The sequence below is a fragment of the Chrysemys picta genome, chromosome 1, assembly GCF_011386835.1.
Source record: "Chrysemys picta bellii isolate R12L10 chromosome 1, ASM1138683v2, whole genome shotgun sequence".
NCBI classification, from domain to species: Eukaryota; Metazoa; Chordata; order Testudines; family Emydidae; genus Chrysemys; species Chrysemys picta.
In genome coordinates this window covers 312,683,065-312,705,134 of record NC_088791.1, presented here as the reverse complement: position 1 = coordinate 312,705,134, position 22,070 = coordinate 312,683,065, and the positions used below count along the sequence as shown (strand labels likewise).

Sequence of the window (22,070 nt, the reverse complement as noted above, 5' to 3'; positions counted from 1 at the left end):
CAGAGAGAACAATTAATCATCAAAGCCACACAAATGCCACACTTCAATCCAACAAAATATTCAATCAGTAATCCTACCTGAAAATCCCCAGAGAAGCTGTTGGGCTAGAATATAATCATATCCATTTTTCAGAAAACATTCAAAATGCTAGTGATTTACACATGATCATGCTAAATATAAAAGTAACAATCAGCCTCTTACAATAAAAGAATATGCTTTATGGAGTGAAAATGGATTTGGATCTTTTTGTGCAACACCAGTGGTGGAACCCACCCCATCTTTTGAAAGAAAATATAAGAACATGTTTCTTGTATATTTGTATAGTCACGTGGAGGGAAATTCTTGGCAGTTGGGACTTTAGAACCAGCAAAAAGAGAAATGAACAGGTCTTACAGTATCATGTGTACATTATGACCTTGTAAATGCCTTAGAAAGAAAAGTAATTTATGGCAAAAGAGTCATGAAGAGCAAAGTGGGCCATTCTAGAGTTCAGAAGAATGATCTAAGGGATTTAAGGTTCTACAGAAGAAGTCTACCCATCATATTCATGTACAAGAATGTTCATGTGTTTTCTCTGAAGCAATACTAGTAGGATGAAACACTAGAAAGGAGAAATGCTAAATATCTGGTGGCCTGGTTGAATATAAGAATGAAAGGTGTAAAAGATGATGGCATATGTACTTCTATAAATGCATCACAGAAAGAGTCAGAAAACTACAGTGATGCAAATAATTTCCATATTGCAAAAAACTGTAAATTCAATAATCAGGACAAAACATCTGGAGATATACAGATTTGATATACAGCATTACAAAATTAGATGAACCATTATTCAAAGTGTTCTCATGCAGCCCATGGATTTTTGTCTCTGCACCTGTAAATCTGTGATTATATTTGTAGCAATAAGCATACATTAAAATATTGCCACTGATCCTCATTTAGATGTTTACTCATCTAAAATGTATCATCTCCTTTTCAGTCCTAGCGAATTTGCTTAAAAAAACCCTCAAATGTGCGTCTGCCAGTAATGGGACTGTATTGAGGGATGGGGGTTCTTCAGCTTGAAATTTGGAGATCAAGGGAAAATTAAAGGAGATACTAAATTTGGAGTATTGCGGTTGAATCGTGGGGTAGAGGAGAGGGGGAGGCTCCTCTGGGTGCTATTCCAGCTTTTCTTACCAGCCTTACGGAAAGTCTTGGGGAACAGAATGAAGTCTGTTTCCCTTTGACCATCACTTCAGCTCTTCATCCCCAAGTCCCGTGGAGGTAACCATGATTGTGGGGGTCCTACCCTGGGTCCTTCCACCACACTTCTGGGGAGTCTTGGAACTGGGGGCCTCCCGTGGCCACCTCCCCTCTTCTCTACTTCTAATTTTTTTAACCGTCTGACGTAACTGTGGATGTTCTCATCCATATAAAATGTTTAATTCTTCTCAAATCTCACCAATTATTATTTATATTAGTGTAGCACCTTAGAATACCAAACAAGACAGGGGCACAGTACAAATACTTATTTAAAAATAGTCACGGCTCCAAAGAATTTACAATCAGGGTTACAATAGAACACAACAAATAGTTGAATCAGGATTTGTTGGTAAAGTTAGAGGATGAGGCAAAAGTAAAACAAGCATGTCTTAGCAGAAAAAGTAGTAGTCACATCTGCCTACCTCCCACCAAACTCTTGGTTTTAATGAAATCTAGTAGCAACAGGTTCCTCAAGCTAAATATGTGTTGTATAAAGAAATATTTCCTTATATCAATCTTAAATTTCCAGGCTTTCATTATCATTGGCTGTCCTTTGGCTCTTGTATTATGAGAAAGAGTAAATAAGAGCACTTGATTTACCTTCTCTGTAACATAGTTATACAAAGTAATGTGTATCTTGTTAATAATTCTCTCATACTTATTTCCTCTGTGAACTAAACAGTCCCAACCTTTCCAGTCTCTCCTCATATGGAAATTTTGCCAAGCTGTAATCATTTTGTCACCTGTCTGTAAATCTCTTCTATTTCTGGTATATTTGAAAATATTAACAGAGATGTGATCATTAAACCCATGCAAGTGGTGCAGGTCACCCAAGGATGGAATCCTGGAGGACTTCAACTCAGGGGGAGAGAGGAGAAGAAAGAGCTACCAAAGGAAATGGTGAAAAGTCGACCAAAGAAATTAGAGAAAAAACAAGAAAGTCCAGAGTCAAGGAAGCTAAATGAATCCAGGATGTCAAGGAGAAGAGACAGATGAAGAATATCAAAGACAGCAAACTGCTGTGACCATTACTAGAATACTAGGTCCAATTCTGGTGTCCACACCTTAAAAAAAACTTGATTAATTGGAAAGGGTTCAGAAAAGTAGAGCCAGATGAAATTTTTTCACAAATAGCTTATTCACTGAAAAATACAGTTTGAGTTGACTTGAAACAATTAATGAATTTTATATGAATTATCTGAATAGTCTATTGCTCAAAGCTGGTAAAGAGACAGAGCCTGCTACTGACTCATCTGGGGAGGAGGATGAAGAAGCCATCATCGGCACGGGGCCCTCCTGACCCTCCAACTCACGGAGGTCATCCAGTGCTGGTACTCCCTGTACCGTGGCAGATGTGGTGCCGGACGCAAACTCAGTACCAGCCTCAGCACCGGCGTCAGTTCCGACCTCAGTGCTGGCCTTGGTGCTGGGCTCCGAACCCCTTGGAGGTTCCCTCACCATGGAGGCAGATGGAGGCCCCTGTCTGTCCGAGGCAATCAAAAGGAATCAAGAGCTTGGCCCCTGGGCTTGATGATACGCCCATGGGGTCCAGAACAGCCACTGAGCGGGCGCCTGCCAATGTGGTGGTCACGGCATCAGGAGTTGTCGTGTCTCATTTTTCCTGGAGCGACCAGACCAGTGCCGGTTACGTCTGGACACATATGATTCCAACTCTGACTCCGAGGACGAGTCTGATCTCGGACTCCACGGCGGTGCCGTGTGGGACGGTGCCGGCAATCAGTGCCGAGGAGAGTGCGACTGGTCCCGCAACGTGGCCAGTTTGCCCTTGGAATGTCCAGTCCCCCTGTGCAGTGCTGGTGCTGCCAGTGCTGGGTTGCCATCTCTATGGGGTCCTTGGCAACCTTGAACATGTCAGGAGTGGACAACATGTCCAACTCCACCATTTTGCTCTCCCATCCTGGGGAGTCCAACAGAACCAGACTCAACGGTTCTACCTGGGCAGCCGGACTGGACAGCACCAGCTGTTCCTGAGCAGGAGCTGAGTGTCCCAACATGGGATGCACTCCATGGGCACCATTGCGCTCCACTGCTTGGACTGTCAGCAAGTGCCCCCTTTCGGCTCTTCTCTGCTTCTTATGTGGCAAGTGAGATCGGTGCTGAGAAGTCACCAAACTTGTCTTCGGTGCCAGTGAGTGGCGGTGCGTGTGTCTCTGGACCCTGAGTCCTTTGCCGGTGCCACAGCTTCCCTCACTGGGGCCGGTGCACTGTGCACTGAAGTGCTGGGCTTGGACCCCAACACAGTCTGAGCCGGGCTAGGGACCGAAAGCCAACTCCATAAGGAGAAGCTTAAGTCTTAAGTCTCTTTTCTTCTTAATCCTTGGCAGAAGCTCCTGCAGATCTTGCACTTGTCGGTGTGGTGGACTTCCCGCAAGCACTTTAAGAAGACGTCGTGAGGATATCCCCTGAGCATAAGCTTCTTGCAGGACCCACAAGGTTTGAAGCCTTGAGACCAAGGCGTGCCCCTGGTCCCTGGAGGGGAGTGGGAAAAAAGGGGAGGGGGACAACCCCCAACAGAAACAGTCTATGAACTAACTAACTAGAACACTAGAAAACCTATACTACGTAGAACTATAAACAATACAAGAATAAACATTCGCTAGGAGAAGCGCTTGCCCAAAACAAGAGAACGAAGTAGCTCCAACGACCGTCACTGGCTGTAAGGAGGAACTGAAGAGGCAGTGGTTTGGCAGGGACCTATATACAATGCCATAAGAGCGCCACTCCAGGGAGCTCCACAGCCGACCTGATGGGTACCCCTAGGGGAAAAACCTTCTGACGATTGTGCACGCAGCATGCACACACCTACTTGGAACTGACATAAGCAATCACTCGAAGAAGAACATGATAGTCAATGGCTATAATGTCCTTGGGGGGGAGGGGATATTTAAAATTATTATAGACACTTCAGGATGTGTGTGCGCTTTACTGAGTAACCATGTGCTATCTGATTGTAATTCTTCATCCTTCTTCTCTTCCCCTTCCTTTTTGCCCGTTTTTGAGTATCACCTGTGTTATTTTGCATTCAGATTGTAAACTGTATCTATTTTTGTATGAGAAGCTTAGCAGATTTTGCATGCCCAGTTTAGCCTTAAAAATAATGTTCTTTTTAGGGCTGTCGATTAATCGCAGTTAACTCACGCGATTAACTCAAAAAAAGTAATTATGATTTAAAAATGTAATCGCAATTAATTGCAATTTTAATTGCACTTTTAAATAATAGAATACCAATTGAAATTTATTAAATATTTTGGATGTTTTTCTACACTTTCATATATATTGTATTCCGTGTTGTAATTGAAATAAGTGTATATTATTTTTGCTTACAAATATTTGCACTGTAACAATGATAAACAAAAGAAATAGTATTTTTCAATTCACCTCTTACAAGTATTGTAATGCAATCTTTGTCATGAAAGTGCAACTTACAAATGTAGATTTTTTTTTTGTTATATGACTGCACTCAAAAACAAAACAATATAAAACTTCAGGGCCTACAAATCTACTCATTCCTACTTCTTGTTCAGCCAATCGCTAAGACAAAAAGGTTGTTTTCATTTAAAGGAGATAGTGCTGCCCCCTTTTTATTTACGTCACCAGAAAGTGAGAACAGGCATTTGCATGGCACTTTTGTAGCTGGCTGGCATTGCAAGGTATTTACGTGCCAGATATGCTAAACATTCGTACACCCCTTCATGCTTCGGCCACCATTCCAGAGGATATGCTTCCATGCTGATGACGCTCATTACAAAAATAAACGTTAATTAAATTTCTGACTGAACTCCTTGGGGCAGAATTGTATGTCTCCTGCTCTGTTTTACCCGCATTCTGCTATATATTTCCTGTTATAGCAGTTTCGGATGATGACCCAGCACATGTTGTTCACTGTAAGAACACTTTCACTGCAGATTTCACAAAACGCAAAGAAGGTACCAATGTGAGATTTCTAAAGATAGCTACAGCACTCGACCCAAGGTTTAAGAATCTGAAATGCCTTCCAAATTTGAGAGGGACGAGTTGTGGAGCTTGTTTTCAGAAGTCTTAAAAGAGCAACACTCTGATGCAGACATTACAGAACTCGAACCACCAAAAAATAAAATCAACCTTCTGCTGGTGGCATCTGACTCATATGATGAAGTGCAGACTCATGCGTCGGTCTGCACTGCTTTGGATTGTTATCGAGCAGAACCTGTCATCAGCACGGAGGCATGTCTTCTGGAATGGTGGTTGAAGCATGAAGGGACATGTGAATCTTTAGCACATCTGGCACATAAATATCTTGCGACGCCGGCTACAATAGTGCCACGAGAACGCCTGTTCTCATTTTCAGGTGACACTGTAAACAAGAAGCGAGCAGCATTATCTCCAGCAAATGTAAACAAACTTGTTTGTCTGAGCGATTGGCTGAACAAGAAATAGGACTGAGTGGACTTGCAGCTCTAAAATTTTACATCAGTTTATTTTTGAATGCAGGTTTTTTTGTACATAATTCTACATTTGTAAGTTCAACTTTCACGATAAAGAGATTGCATTACAGTACTTGTATTAGGTGAATTGAAAAATACTATTTCTTTTGTTTTTCTACAGTGCAAATACTCATAATCAAAAATAAATATAAAGTGAGCACTGTATACTTTGTATTCTGTGTTGTAATTGAAATCAATATATTTGAAAATGTAGAAAACATCCAAAATATTTAAATCAATGGTATTCTATTATTGTTTAACAGTGTGATTAATCGCAATTAACTTTTTTAATCGCTTAACAGCCCTAGTTCTTTTAAATGTGGGTTTTAATCAGCCTCCCTGAACTATCCTAATTCCAAATTAGATTAAGAAAACAAGGGCTCTTATGCAAAGCAAACCACACAATTTCTTCTTAATCTTATTATTATCAATCTGTTTTCTTTGTAAGGATGAGAACACCAAAAAATCTGAATATTACCTCGGCTTTTGGCAGCTTCCTTCAAAGCAGTTAGAACTTGAGGCTTCAGGTCATCAGAAAGTAATCTTCCTTCAAGGCCTGGGAAGAGGGACCTAGCATGCCATTGAAAACAAATAAGTATTGATCTTAGTATCCTTATCCAAGTCATTTATGTTGTTGTTCTATAGTTTCAAATACTGTGAAACAAATTATATATGTACTTGCCTATATATTTTGAAAAGTTTTCTTTTTGCAGTATTTAAAAAACAAACAAAATATGTATAGCAACAGAGAATCCTAAGAAAATTAACCTCTAACTATTCTGTACTTTTGAGAGGTGGTTTAAGAGCGTTCTTGTTAAAAATACCAGGTTTACAACTTGAAGTCATTAAGACTGATTTTAATGTAGTTATACTCTAGAAAGAGACTTTTAAAATAGCTTTCTAGGATTCTATGTCGCTCAGTGAACTGACATCAGAGTATAAAGATGTAGGGTATGTAATTGCTAGCACTGAAAATACCACCTGGGACCTGAAAATCAGGCTGTGCTCTTCCTGGCTCTGAAATCACCAGCAACAAATAATTGTAAACCACAAATAACCATGGTAAAGGTTGGATGAATAGATTTTATGCTTCAGACAGTAAATTTTCATGTCACAAGCCACAACACTTCAAGTTCAAGAAGTTCTGGAGGCCAAATTTAGGTTGGTAGGTAAGAGATTAAAGACCATGACCTCCATGGTAGCATTCTCTGAAAGGCTTCCAGTTCCACACAAGGGGCCAGTATGTGGGTGAAATAATGATGAAGGGAGGAGGGATTTAGGTTTATTAGGAACTGGGGAACCTTTTAGGGGAAGCAGTGGCCTATACAGGAGGGATGGGCACCACTTTAACCAAAATGGAGCCAGACTACTGGCATGTACAATTTTAAAACTTGTAGAGGAATTTTTAAATTAAGGGCTGGAGAAAAGACAACAGGTGTGGAGGAACACATGGTTCAGGCATATACACCCCTCACAGATGAATTTATTAAAGGGGGAACTCTGTATACTAGTAAAGAGGATAGGAAAGAAGTTGGTAAAGTGCAGATAGGAGGCATTGAGGAACAGTAAAATGTAACAGAGTCCTATTTAAATATAACATGTGAAAGCAAGCAACTGAATATTGACAAAATTTTCAAGTACTTATATACAAATGCTAGAAGTCTAAATACTAAAATGGGTGAACAAAAGTGCCTAGCATTAAATTGAGGATATTGCTATAACAGGCATCATAGAAACTTGGTGGTTAATCAGTGGGACATAATACCAGGATATAAAATCTATAGGAATGACAGAATAGCTTGTGCTGTTGAGGGACTGGCATTATATTTTAGAGAATCTATAGAGTCAAATAAGGTAAAAATCTGGAATGAAACAAACTGTATCATAGAATCTCTATAAATAGAAATTCCATGCTTGAATACAAGGAGTAAAGCAATAGGAATATACTACTGACCACCTGACCAGATGACAGTGATTGTAAAATGCAAAGGGAGGTCAGAGAGGCTACAAAAGCAGAAAGCACAATAATCATGATTGACTTCAACTAGCCTCATATTGACTAGGTAAATGTCACTTCAAGGCGTGATGCAGAGATAACATTTCTAGACACCATATATGAGTGCTTCTTCAAGCAGTTAGTTCTGGAACCCACAAAGAGAGAGCTAATTCTTGATTTAGTCCTTAGTGGAGCACAGGATCTATTCAAGAGGTAACTATAACTGAACTGCTTGATAATAGTGACCAGAATGTAATTAAATGTAATGTCTTTGTAGGGAAGATAATACAAAAAACCCACCACAGTAACATTTAACTTTAAAAAGGGCAGCTACACAAAAATGAGGATGCTTGTTAGACAAAAATTAAAAGGGTCTGTCACAAGGGTTAAGCAGCTCGGGGTCTATATAAAAACCACCAAAATAGATGCTCAGACTAAATGCATATGCCAAATCAGAAAAGAAAATAAGAGGACCAAAAGAATGCCACCATGGCTAAAAGGCCCATTCAAGGCAAAAAGGCATCCTTTAAAATTTGTCTGCTAGTAAGGATAAAAAAAAAGAGCACAAACTCTGGAAGGTTAATTGTGTAAAAGTATAACAACGCAGCCAAGAAAGAATTTGAAAAGCAACTTGCTAAAGATACAAAAAACAACAGTTTTTAAGTACATCAGAAGCAGGAAGCATGCCAATCAGGCAGTGGCACCACTAGATGACAAAGGTATTAAAAGAGAACTCAAGGAAGACAAGGCTTCTGCAGAGAAGCTAAATGAATTCTTTGCATCAGTCTCCACAGGAGAGGATCTGGAGGAGATACTCACGGCAGAGTTAATTTTGGGGGGGGCAACAAATCCAAAGTACTGTCCCACCCTAACATGTCAATAGAAGAAGTTTTAGGACACACTAATAAATGTAACAGTAATAAGTCACCAGATGGTATTCACCAAGAGTTCTGAAGGAATATGAAATTGTAGAACTACTAACTATAGTATAAACCAGTGGTCTCCAAAGTGGGGTGCGCAAGAGGATCCTTCGGGGTGCGCAGCAGAAAGAGCGCCGCCAGACCAGCGCCGCTTTTTTTTTTCCCCTTCGACAGTTTGGCCAGGAGTCCGAGCAGCTTTTTTTTTGCTTCGACAGTTCGGACGGGAGCAGGGGGGGTGTGCTCAAAATTTTTTTTACTGATGGGGTGCACGATCAAAAAAGTTTGGAGACCACTGTTATAAACAATGAGGAGTACTTGTGGCACCTCAGAGACTAACAAATTTATTTGGGCATAAGCTTTCGTGGGCTAAAACTCACTTCATCAGATGCATGGAGTGGAAAATACAATAGGAAGATATATATATACACAGTACATGAAAAGATGGGAGTTACCTTACCAAGTGGGGGGTCAGTGCTAACGAGGTCAATTCAATTAAGGTGGAAGTGGCCTATTCACAACAGTTGACAAGAAGGGTTGAATATCAAGAGAGGGAAAATTACTTTTGTAGTGTTAATGAGGCGAATGCAATCAAGGTGGACGTCGGCCATTCCAACTGTTGACAAGAAGGTGTGAGTATCAGCAGAGGGAAAATTACTTTTTGTAGTGACCCATCCACTCCCAGTCTTTATTCAGGCCTAATTTGATGGTGTCCAATTTGCAAATTAATTCCAGTTCTGCAGTTTCTCATTGAAGTCTGTTTCTGAAGTTTTTTTGTTGAAGAATTGCCACTTCTAAGTCTGTTATTGAGTGTCCAGGGAGATTGAAGTGCTCTCCTACTGGTTTTTGAATGTTACAATTCTTGATATCTGATTTGTGTCTATCTATTCTTTTGCGTAGAGACTGTCCAGTATGGCCAATGTACATGGCAGAGGGGCATTGCTTGGAATCTTGATGGCTCCCATTAACTAGGACAATTGGTTTTGAATGGCTCTGTTTACTTGCAAAACTTCCTGGGTACGTGCATGCCAGCGCTGGAAGAATGAAGGCTGGGGTCTCGCAGGACATGTGACTATGTCACATGATACTGGAATCCATTTTAAGCCTGGTGTTTTTCCATTTAGAAGGAAGGGTGGGAACCCAGAGAGAGACAAAGGATTCCCGCTTTGTGCCAAAGATAGAAAAGGGGGTGGAACAAAACAAAGGGGGCTGCAGTCATGAGAAATTCCCTAATTACCACCTGAGCTGGAACTAACAAGGATTGTACCAGGGGAACGGATTGGGCCCCGACTAGGAAGGAGTCTAGTCTGTGAAAGAAGCTTATTGGAACATCTCTGAGAGTGAGATTTACCTGTATTCAGTTTCTTAATGTATTAGGCTTAGACTTGCGTGTTTTGTTTTATTTTGCTTGGTAACTTACTTTTTTCTGTCTGTTATTACTTGAAACCACTTAAATCCTACTTTTAATGCTTAATAAAATCACTTTTGTTTATTAATTGACCCAAAGTAAGTGATTAATACCTGGGGGAGCAAACAGCCATGCATATCTCTCTATCAGTGTTATAGAGGGTGGACCATTTATGAGTTTATCCTATATAAACTTTATACAGAGTAAAATTGATTTGGGGTTTGGATCTCATTGGGAACTGGGTGTCTGGGTGCTGGAAATAGGTGACCTGCTGAGCAGTTTTTGGTTAAAGTCTGCAGCTTTGGGGGTGTGGTTCAGACCCTGGGTCTGTGTTGCACAGACTTACATGTCTGGCTCAACAAGACAGGGTTCTGATGGGAAAATGGGCTCAGAGGTAGTTTCAGCACATCAGGTGACAGTCCCAAGCGGGTCTCTGTGACCGAACCCGGCACACCCATGTCAGAAAGAATCTAGTGGAACTGGAAAAAGTACAGAGAAGGACAACAAAAATGATTAGGGGTGGCTTCCATATGAGGAAAGATTAAAAGACTGGGACTGTTCATCTTAGAAAAGAAACAACTAAGGGGGGATATGACAGAGGTCTATAAATTCATGGAGAAAGTGAATAAGGAAGTGTGATTTACCCCTTCACATAAGGCAAGAACCAGGGGTCTCTCAATGAAATTAATAGGCAGCAGGTTTAATACAAACAAGAGGAAGTACTTTTTCACATAATGCACAATTAATCTGTGGAACTCATTGCCATGGATGTTGTGATGGCCAAAAGTGGGTCCAAAAAACAATTAGATAAGTTCATGGAGAATACCTCCCTCAATGGCTATTAGCCAAGATGGTCACGGATGCAACCCCATGCTCAGAGCAATCCTAAACCACTGATTGCAAGAAGCCAGGAGTGGATCACTTCCAAACTGCCCTGTTCTGTACACATTTCGTTTGGCCCAAAAGAGTCCCAGCCCAGGAATACAGAAAAGCTCCCTCTTAAGAGACAGGGAGTTGTAGTTGCTCAGGTGAACCAGACTGAGATAACAGAAGCTTGCTGACCTGGACAAACACAGGCAACTTGAACAGAAAAGGAAGAGTATGTCACACCCATTGGACCCAGGAGTAAGGACATAATGGTGTGTCTGATCAGGTTCCAGCAGACAACCAGATGTGAGTATGATGGTCGCCATCACTCTGCCTGTAGCCTGAGTCATTATGATGCTAAAGGTTATTCTGGGATTCTGACTGTGGGAATGTGGGAAGTGTTTTTTGCTTGATGTGTTGTTTTCTATAATGATGTAACAGAGTTGAGCCTGAGGGCTCAGGCACAAGCTCACCATAGCCAGGGGGTAAATCCTCACCAGTGAAACTGAATCAGTGTTGAATGTGTCTTTGGCACACCTAAAAAGATATGATGGACCGGGATCTGCTAGGACTGGGGGGACCCTGGCACAGCTAGGTAAAAGCTGTGGGCCAGCACCCTGTTGAAAGCGGGGAAAACTGCTGAGTGGTGAGACTCTGGCTCAGCTATGAAAGCTGTGGGGCAATACTGCATTGAGGGCAGGGAAACTGAAGCAGAGCTAGAAATGGTTGTAGCCCCCAAAACTGCTGGGTGCGGTAAGACACTGGCCCAGCTGAGGGTAGTGGTAAGGTCAGAACTCTGCTGGAAGCAGGACAGACTTGGGTGATAGAAGGTCTAGTTTCACATCTTCAGAGGTAACAGAACCCTTGACTGGCCAAGGTGACCTACATGGATGTGAAGCACGAATGTTCAAAAGAGGAAAGATGCCCCTTAGTCTATGGGTTCAGGGGAACTTTGAACTGACACTTGTGAAGTCAATGTCTGGGGGAGGTGTGACACAGACGCCCATGGTGATTTCAGTACTCTGTGTTAGCAACTCTTGTCAGACCTGACATACTCAGTGTACCCCTACTCACTATTGTTATAATCTGTATCTAAAAGGTATCATGTAATCAGGGCCATCTCCAGGCACCAGCCCAGCAAGCAGGTGCTTGGGGCGGCCAAGAGGAAGGGGCGGCACATTGGGCTGTTCGGCGGCAATTCGGAGGCGGGTCCCTCTCGGAGGGAAGCACCTGCCACCGAATTACTGCCGAAGAAGGAAGTGGTGCGATGGAGCTGCCGCCAGAGTGCCGCTGATCGCAACTGCGATCACGGCTTTCCCCCCCCGCCCCCCCCCCCACCGCTTGGGGCGGCAAAAACCCTGGAGACGGTCCTGCATGTAATAGGTGTTTGAAAAACGAATCACTCACTGATCATTAATATTTTTGTGGGATGTATGTACAGTCAATCCACAAAGGATTATTCAGGCATGCTGAAGTTATAACTAAAATGTGTTTAAACCAGGCACATCAAGGGGAGTTGATAAACAGTATTTTTCCAGACAAAGGAATGTGGTTCCCCCCGCTTAAATGTCTCCCATGTAAACTGAGCACAGTATGATCAAAAACAAAGAAAAGCATATTTGCATGCCAGGCAAACAAAGCATCAAGACAGCAAGTGGGGGAAAAGTGATCACTTAATCTCAACCAACGGATGGAGGCTGTACCCCCAAGAAGCCTCCCTGTCTTTTGAAGTACGGTCAATGAACTTTGAGAGAGATACTTTTTCAAAGCTTTTCTGGTCTACAAACAGAGGGCCAGAGAAGTTATCCTTCACATGAGGAGACAAGGAAAACCAGCACCTTTGACTAAGAGAATCTGATCAACCAGGCTGGAAAAGAGGCTTGGTGAGAAACACTTCTTTGAACAACAGATTTAAATCATATTTTAATCTTAAAAGTGTATTTTTACTTTTGTTTGCTTGTAGCCCTTTCTATCTTTATTCCTTATATTTGGTATCACTTAAATCTATGACTTATTGTTTAATAAACTTATTTTACTTTCAACATAAACCAACATAGTGCTATGATTGAAATAAGAGTGTTAAACCTCAGTTAAATTAATGCGTTGCAGTGTGTTGTCTCTTTAAAGTAGCAATGAACTCACTGACTTCTGAGAATGTTACAGGAGAGGGATGAACACTGCAGGGAGGCAGTTTTGGAGAAATTTAGGACTGGGATGTGTTGGTGTCATGCTGCATACAGTAACTGGGCAGTGAAAGCCAGGGTGTCACATACATGCTTGTATGCTGGCTATCAGTGTCTAAGCTGTGAGCCACAGCTGCATACCATTTAAGCCACCCAGAGTTGCAGGGCAGGTGGTTAGACAACCCCTTACTGGTCTAGGTTGAACCCCAAATGTTATAGATGTTCCTTTAATGTTGCTGCTCTTTTCCTCTACTTGGAGAATAATTTTCAATGTGATTTCACAGTTAATAGCAGTGGAATAGATAGGAACACTAAACACAGGAAATAATTGTTTTAAGGAGAAAATAATTAGACAAAACAGAAGTTCTTGAAGACAAATATCTTATTTCCATACAATTGTACAAATGCAAACAAAGGAAGAGAATTTCAAAAGTTATACAGAGCAGAAAGATTTCAATATAGAAACCTTTAAAAGTTTTTCATAAGGTGCCAGAAACAATTTAGTTAAGTGGGTTAAACTGTATTCAGAGAAGTGGTAACACAAGGATCTAATTGAAAAATAAGGCAGTATTTTATGATCTTAAGTGCAGTATCATCACAGCTAGTCACTGCCTTTAGTATATGGAGCCACTAAACTGACTGTGCAATACATTTTTTTTAAAAAGCTTGTATTTTTTGTAAAACTAACCATTCCTATATTTAATTTAAAACTACCTCACAGTAATAGCTAAGGGAGGTAGGAAAAGACTAGTGCCATCTAAAGTTTTCATTTTAATAAAGCCTTAGCCAGGCCATTAACAGATCCCTTGAACTGCTCCTCTAGGATGCATGTTTTCAGCCTTCTCTTATTTCTGTTTCCCAGAAGAAAACTAGTTTGAGAAAAGCTACTTGGTGTATATTTTATAACGAGATTTGATAATTCATTATAAATTCTGACAGCAACTATCTTCAAATCTTTCAAATACAGAAGTATATAAAATTTAATCTTGGGTTCCTTTTATGCATTATTTTATTACGTTAAAAACTGTGGTATGCTTATTCTAAATGCACTACTCATAAGCAGGTGACAGTTTGTAGTACTTAAAATATTTAAACTGTGTTTCAACAAAATATAACATGTAAAATGTTAAATATACCTTGGGTAATCTTCTGAGGTTATGTAAACTACATCTTGATCTGACACAGATGAGGAAAATGGAATAAAATTTCCGTTTTGTAACGGTAGAAGCTCCAATCCAATAAGTTCGCTGTAGACTCCATCAGTAAGTACAAATTCCAAGAGATGAAACTTTTCATCAGCAGGGCCAGTATGTCCAGATTTCCTCAACACCTGCCGCACTACAGCAGGAGTCACTTTTTTCACAGTTTTAGAGCTAGATACAGTAAGATGAACTGCACTAGCAATATTTGCTGGTACCGTAGCAATCTGGTTCCCTGAGCTCTGGAGGTAGTTGAGGACAGTTTGTGTGTATTCCAAGCTGTCATCCATGTCTGAGAAGCACACTTGCTCCACTTTTATCCAGTCACTACTAGCAGAATAAATAACTGCATTCTGGAACAACTCTTTAAACAGAGGTTCTATGATTGGTTTCCAATGTACCCTGATTTTCTTCTTTTCAGGCCATAGTCTATAAATTCTTTCAGCTGACAAAAGAAAATCTGAGTTTTTCTCAGTCTCCATTCGCTTGATAGCCTCCAAAATGAGAGTGGCATATGCTTTTGGGACAACATTCACTACAAGGAGGTCATTCCATAAAGCTGCTGGATCTCGCCACTGATCCAACTCTCGCCATTTGATACTCCTCCTATTGTCAGTCAGGCCAAAGAAACCACTAACATGAACTGGAAGACCAGTCTTGCTTTCCTCACCAGGAGGTAAAGGAAGAAAACAAAATGCTCTTCCTGAAAACTCTGCTACAGCTCCTTTCTCTTCCCCATTACTTGATAAAGACATAGCTATTCCAATAGTAGGGACAAACTTCAAGTCATCAGCCAAACAATCTAGTTCATTGCATATTCCTCGACCTCCCACACTGTTACATACTAACCAAGATGTTTTTTGTGCATCCTTCACACTCTCATCTTCTAAGACTATATTTACGTGATATGTCACACATGTTACGCTGTTGCTTGGAACCCCTTTACAATACTGACTTATTGCAGTTCCTAGAATCTTGATGGAATTGGGTCGTTCATGTTTCAAGGCCTTATTCTCACTAGCAGTTACTCTAAAAACCAGTCTCTCAATTCCATCAGCCTCCCTAACATGTACGGAAACATCTTGCACACTTTTCAGGAACAGCAGCACTGTATCTGCATCTGCTCGAAAAGATTCAAACAGTTCCAGAACTTTTTGTTTGTTGTACAGATTGCTACTCAATTGGGAAGGCTGTAGGCGAAGAGGGAAACGAAAAAATGTACCAGGAAAGTTTCCATTCTTGAAGGTTTCCTTAGTGCTACCAAATACACCAATGAATGGTGCAAACTGGTCTGTAAATTCAGTAATTTCTTTGCTGTCATCTTTTAGATTCCAACACTGGCCTGATTCATGGGGTCCAAAAAGTGTTTGATGGGGATCCAACATTCCAATCTGGTCACCACTGAAGATACTAGGGACATCTGCACAAGTGAAATCCAACAAATATGAATAACCCCAAACAGCAAATCTGAATAACCCAAAAATAGTCTACATTATCCATACCTTAAAACAGCTTTAGCCATTACAATCAATTAAATTGTAATTTTAAAATGATAAATTGCCGTTAAATCAAAAACCCAATTCTACTAATGGACGACTATTCATACTTTAGTAGAGACAATATTATATAAAAATATCTTATGATGACAGAATCCGTTTATGGAAGGCATAACAGAGATAAATGACATAGGGTAAAACTTTATTTGATCAAAGATTTGACACGCTCGTCTCAGAAACGAAATACTATCTAGATACCGAACACCAGTTGTCTATACTTGCCTTTCTTTTGCCATGCCAGCTTCATATTATAATAATCCAGTATTATATTGATATGTAATCCAACAGAATGAATAACTACTAATCTTTCCATGTGGCATAACCACAACAGAATACAAATAAATGTATTGAATGCAACATTTTTAGGGGTGCAAGTCAAAAAATGTACGGATTTTTAAGAGGAGAAGGCGGAAATCTGTATCCAGGTTTCTACGTAGAGTGTACTAATTCAATGCACATATATGAATGAAAGAAAGGACTATCAAATGAAATGGTAAAACAATCCTACAGAATTTAGGAAGCACTCTGCAGTAATAAAAGATCTAAATGAAAAAAAGATGCCCATAGTTAAGTGCTACCAGCTTGTGGAAGAGGAGCACATTATGACTCATTAGCAGTATACTAGGGTATTTTTTGCTTTATACAATCAATGTGAACATCCTCCTGTTAAACAGTAAATTGCATGTGATGGTTATACGATGGAAAAGTACTTTTTTTGGTATGAGACAAAATTAGCATTGTTTATTGATCTCTATTTCACATTTCCCTTAAATACATACAGGACAAAAATCAAACTGCACAAAGCTTCAGTCTTCGCTTATTGTATCTTATTTAAATTTATAGATGTCTGTTAAACATCCATCCTATGCTCTGGGCATCAGTTACATAAACTAAAAATGCATAATTCAAATAATACAACATAGAGGATTGTTCACCTCACGTTAATACCACCAGCAAAATATAGAGTCAATAATAAAATAAACCCCTCCAATTCAAAGCCTCCCTCTAAAAGCCTGGAAAAAATATGGACTTTATAGCATGCCCAGAAGATTAAAAAAAGATGGGCTCTGATAGACCATGGGTGGATGAAGTGCATTCCAATGTCAAGGGCTTCACCCAGAGAACACCCTGCCAACATCCTTATGTTTGATGTGTATATGAGATTAAACAAATCTTAATGTTAATATTTTTATTTTTAAAGGAGCTACACATAGTACCTGTTATATGATATACTGAATTGAACCCAATTCCAAATCTTCCAACTTTCAGGGGATCATCCTTTTTCTTGCTTCTTGCTATTTCCTGTATGCCATGCCAGTCCTCAAGGGTAAAAACTGCATTGTTGTATACATAAAGTGCTGGCCCTAAAAAATAAATAGGCACACATAAGGCAATTCAAAAATAGCACACTTGGGTCCACCTGTTTAGTTTCCAGGGAGTAAACTTACTAAATCAAGAAAGCATTTTTGAATGTAACTATAGATGTGCAAATTTAATGAGGAAGCTGTAACTCAAACTGGTATTGGAGAAATGAAACTAAAATTTATTGGGAAAGTCCAAAAAGATGAAGAGGAACTTCTGCAAAATAAAAACCCTAAACAACACATTTTCTTCTCTTTCTCTTCAGAGACACAAGTCCATCAACTGATTTGTTGGATTATTTTAGATTCCATGAAAATTTTAACACACACCATATAATTTTGGTTTACTACCTACCATTTTCTGTCATACAAGATAAACGAAGGTCACGTTGAGAAAGAGCTTCAGGAAACTTCAGGAAAGCAGTGACCATGGGGGTCATACAAGAATCCTCTTATAACACTGAATGTCCTGAACCTAGATTATAAAAGAGCTGTGCGGCCCCAACCACTTCAGTTCCTTCAATAATTCTGAGAATCCTATTGGAGTAGAACAAAATACAAAATCGGTGCTGATAAAATTTGCAAATGACACAAAGATTGGCAGAGTGGTAAATAATGATGAGGAAAGGACAGTCATATTAAGCAATCTGGATCATTTGATAAGATGAGTCCATGTGAATAAAATATATTTTAATATAGCCAAACACAAGAGCATACATCTAGGAACAAAGAATGCAGACCATATGTACAGAATGGAGGACTGTATCCTGGAAATCAGAGACTCTGAAAAAGATTTAACAGTCAGAGTGGACAAAAAACTCAACAAGAGATCCCAGTATGATACTGTGGCAAAAAGAGCTAATGCAATTCTTGGATGTACAAAAGTGAAGTAGTGACCAAGAGTAGGGAGGTGAATTTACTTCTGTATATGGCACTGGTGAAATCAATACTGGAATAGCACATGGAGTTCCGGAGTCCACATTTTAAAAGCAACGTTGAAAAACTGAAGAAGGTGTAGAAAAGAGCAAGAAAAAGAATTGGAGGGCTGGAAAATTGCTAAAAGAGTTCAATCTGTTTAGCTTATCAAAAGAAATTTGAGAGATGACTTGATTATAGTGTGTAAGTACCTTCACAGGGAGGTGATTGGGTACTAAAGGATTCTTTAATCTATCAGAGAAAGCCAGAACAAGAGCCTATTGGCTGGAAGTTAAAGCCAGCCAAATTCAAATTAGACATAATTTTTTATCAGTGAGGGTGATTAACCACTGGAACAAGCTATCAACGGAAGTGGTGGATTCTCTACCACTTGAATTCTTCAAATCAAGACTGGAGTCCTTTCTGGAAAATATGCTTTAGTCAAACAAGTTACTGGGCTCAATGCAAGAGTAACTGGATGAAATTCTAGAGCCCGTGTTATAAAGGAGATCACACTAGAGGATCTAATGGTCCCTTCTTAGCCTTAAGACCCCCAAGGAAGAAGAGAAAATGGACAGGCAGTCTGAAATACACAGAAGCAACGCTCTCAAAAATTATATTTAGTGGTAAGCAACCATCGCTAGTAAAGTTGCCTCTATCCATTCACATTTACAGGATTTGGCATCTCTAGCCAAACTGTGGAACTGTACAGAAAAGCTGTGTCAGTTACGGGAGTGCAATAATATTCTCACGCTATGATCTCATCAGCCCCTTCTACATAGATTCCAAGGCCAGAAGGGACCACTCTGATCAGTTAGTTAACCACCTGTATATCACAGGCTACAGAACTTTCCTGAAGTAATTCCTAGTTGAACTAGAGCACATCTTTTAGAAGAAACATCCAGTCTTGATTTTAAAAATTGATAGTGATGGAGAATCCACCACAACTCTAGGTAAACTGTTCCAATGGCTAATTTCCTTTTAATATAAGAGAACATGCCCCCCAGCCCACCCCAGTTCGTCCTCCCAAACCCACACAGTCCTGAAATACAAAGAATTCCAAGGCAGAGGGAAGGCAGGTGGGTAATGTCAATGCACAGAGACAACTCTCGAAGAACAACAATTACTAGTAAGTAATCCCTCTTTCTCTGAGGGCCTCTGTGCATTCCCATTTATGGGAGATAAGCAAGTAGTGTGCCCCATTAGAGGACAGTGGGTGAGGAGTTCTAGGCTAAAACTCTAGCTCTATTCTGCCAAACTGAGCATCAGATCAGATTTCAAGTCCCATGAATAGTACTTAGGAAAAAGAACTCCATGTTACTGCTTTGCAAATCTCTGCAATGGTGGCCTGTCGCAAACAAGATACAGAGGTAGCTGTAGGTGTAGTGGTATGCGTCTATAACCCAGAGGTAATGGTTTTCTGGCTAATGAACAACAATGTTCAATATACTTCCTAATCCATTATGAAAGAGTCTGTTTACCTCTAGACTGGACCTTACACCTTTCCCTGTAAGCAACAGTCTATTAGATTTTCTAAAGGGCTTAGTCCTGGCCAGGCAAAAGAGTGTAAACAGATCTCTTGTGGATGGGCGTAAGGTCTGGGGAAGAAAACAGGGAGGAAGACCTACTGTGACAGATGAAATTCTTAGGCATAAAGCTGGAATAGGTGGAGAGGTCATGAAGGCAATGAGCTCACTAACCCTCTCAAGCAGAGGTAATTGACATTACAAATGCTGTTCTAAAGAAGCTCAAGACAGGAACTCAGAGGGTAGGCCCATTAACATTGTTAAAAGCAGCTTCAAGTTGTTGTCTGAATAAGGACCTCTAGCAATGGGAAACACATTAGTCATTCCCTTGAGAAACCTGGAGACTTTGAAGTGAGAGAATAGAGGCTTGTCTTTAATTAACATGTGATAGGTAGATATAGCTGCTAGATGAACTTTTAGGGAAGGTGCTGCTAAATTCTGTGATTTTAAATGGAAGAGAAATGCTAAAATTGCAGGGGCTTCTGGCCAATACGGGGCTAAGCCTTTATCCTTCACCCAACACAAAAGCCTTGTCCACTTTTGTTTGTGATGCTTCAAGGTAAAATTCCTTCTGGACTGTAACAGTACTGTTTGGGTCCAGAATGAGTCTCAGACAATATTCCCTCTTCAGTATTAGAAAATATTTAGAATATAATCGCTTCCTTTGGTGCTGGAGGGAAACATCCTCTATAGCCCCCTTTTATAGAAGAGAGATTATTTCCTCCCAGAATAGTCTCTCATCAGAGGGGTCCCCAGAGAGAGAGAGAACTGGAAAGTGAGGTGGCCTCGTGTGAAATTGGATCGAGTAACCATCTCCAATGGAATCTACCACCCAATGATCCAAGGTAATCTCACACCAAGCATTGTCAAACAATGAGAGACATGGTTTTAATTTCAGAGAGAGACTCATAGCTCTATAGCATTCCAATAAAATTGCTGTTTCTCAGAGAATATGCAGGGAGGGCTCCTGCTTCTGTATTGTGGTCTTTTAGCAGGAGCAGACCCAACAGTGGCAAAAGGCTAGCATCTCCTCTGAGACTGTGTTCTCTGTTACTGCTGCACAGACAGGACTGTCTGTGCTATCAGAGGGAAATATAAAAAGTCTCATTTTTGAAGTAGAAGATGCCTGGGAAAACCCTACGGATCAAGCTTAGCCCTTCTGATCTTGATTCTTTCTAGAGTCCCATCTGTCTTATCACTGTAAAGAACTGAACCCTCCAAGGAGAGATCCTCTATTAATGTTTGTGATTTTAGTGCCAGCCTTGATGATCTGAGCCACGAATATAACCTTAGAGCTACACTAGTGGCCATGGCTCTGTCAGTAGAGTCTGAGGTGCCAAAATACTCTTAATGCATGTCTGACTAATGTTCTACTCTCAACAACAAAGCTCTTAGCTGCTTCCTGTCATCCAGTAAAGAGTGCAGAATAGGATTAAAAGCACAGCTATATCTGGACATAACAGTCCATAACAGTGAGATAATTTGCCATTCAGAAGCCAAAGAAGCAGAGGAATATGTTTTTCTCCCAATAGCATCCACTTTATGCCATTCTCTACCCAAGAGAACAGTCATGGACATCCTGCTACTGTTGGAGAGTTTCTAGGCTTCACAGACTAGTATGGAATTAGCAGAGGGGTACTACAATAAAAAGTGATAACCCTCCAAGGACACGAGATACATACAACTGGTTCTCTCTGATACTGGTGGGGACAACACTGGAAAGAGTCAAATATCTTCTGTTTGACTGAGTAAACCTGGGAATAAAGGAAAACAACCTTGCCCTTTGTCTGCCATTCCAAAATGTCAAAAAGGACACAGGGTGTTCTGGTGCTAAAACCCCAGTCAGTAACAATGGATTTCAGGAAGGCGGATTTTGGTAAGCTCAGAGATCTGATAGGTAAGGTCCCATGGGAACCAAGACTGAGGGGAAAAACAACTAAGGAGAGTTGGCAGTTTTTCAAAGGGACACTATTAAGGGCCCAAAAGCAAGCTATTCGGCTGGGTAGGAAAGATAGAAAATGTGGCAAAAGACCACCTTGGCTTAACCACGAGATCTTGCATGAAAAAAAATAAAAAAGGAGTCATAAAAAATGGAAACTAGGACAAATTACAAAGGATGAATATGCAAACAACACAGGAATGCAGGGGCAAGATTAGAAAGGCAAAGGCACAAAATGAGCTCAAACTAGCTACAGGAAAAAAGGGAAACAAGAAGACTTTTTATCAATACATTAGAAGCAAGAGGAAGACCAAGGACAGGGTAGGCCCACTGCTCAGTGAGGAGGGAGAAACAGTAACAGGAAACTTGGAAATGGCAGAGATGCTTAATGACTTCTTTGTTTCGGTCTTCACCAAGAAATCTGAAGGAATGCCTAACATAGTGAATGCTAATGGGAAGGGGGTAGGTTTAGAA

The 22,070-nt window shown here is 40.4% G+C and overlaps 1 protein-coding gene and 1 long non-coding RNA gene across 19 annotated transcripts in view; one reads left to right on the top strand and one right to left on the bottom strand.

Moving 5' to 3' along the window:
- The window catches only part of LOC103306692 (uncharacterized), a 29,237-nt gene extending 19,103 nt beyond the window's left edge, over nt 1-10,134 (top strand). The window contains exon 3 of the long non-coding RNA XR_010600989.1: nt 6,178-10,134. This is a non-coding gene — a long non-coding RNA (uncharacterized LOC103306692). The remainder of the gene's footprint in view (nt 1-6,177) is intronic.
- Nucleotides 1-22,070, bottom strand: part of SACS (sacsin molecular chaperone) — a 250,637-nt gene that overhangs the window by 32,220 nt on the left and 196,347 nt on the right. For 14 of the 18 annotated variants that reach the window (XM_065594803.1, XM_065594784.1, XM_065594795.1 and 11 more), the window contains 4 exons: nt 17,073-17,219; nt 14,237-15,719; nt 6,208-6,299; nt 78-104 (listed from right to left, as the gene is read on the bottom strand). In XM_065594803.1, the coding sequence (XP_065450875.1) occupies nt 78-104; nt 6,208-6,299; nt 14,237-15,719; nt 17,073-17,219 (1,749 nt within the window). The remainder of the gene's footprint in view (nt 1-77; nt 105-6,207; nt 6,300-14,236; nt 15,720-17,072; nt 17,220-22,070) is intronic. The other 4 variants (XM_065594853.1, XM_065594862.1, XM_065594881.1 and 1 more) reach the window with 1 other exon arrangement.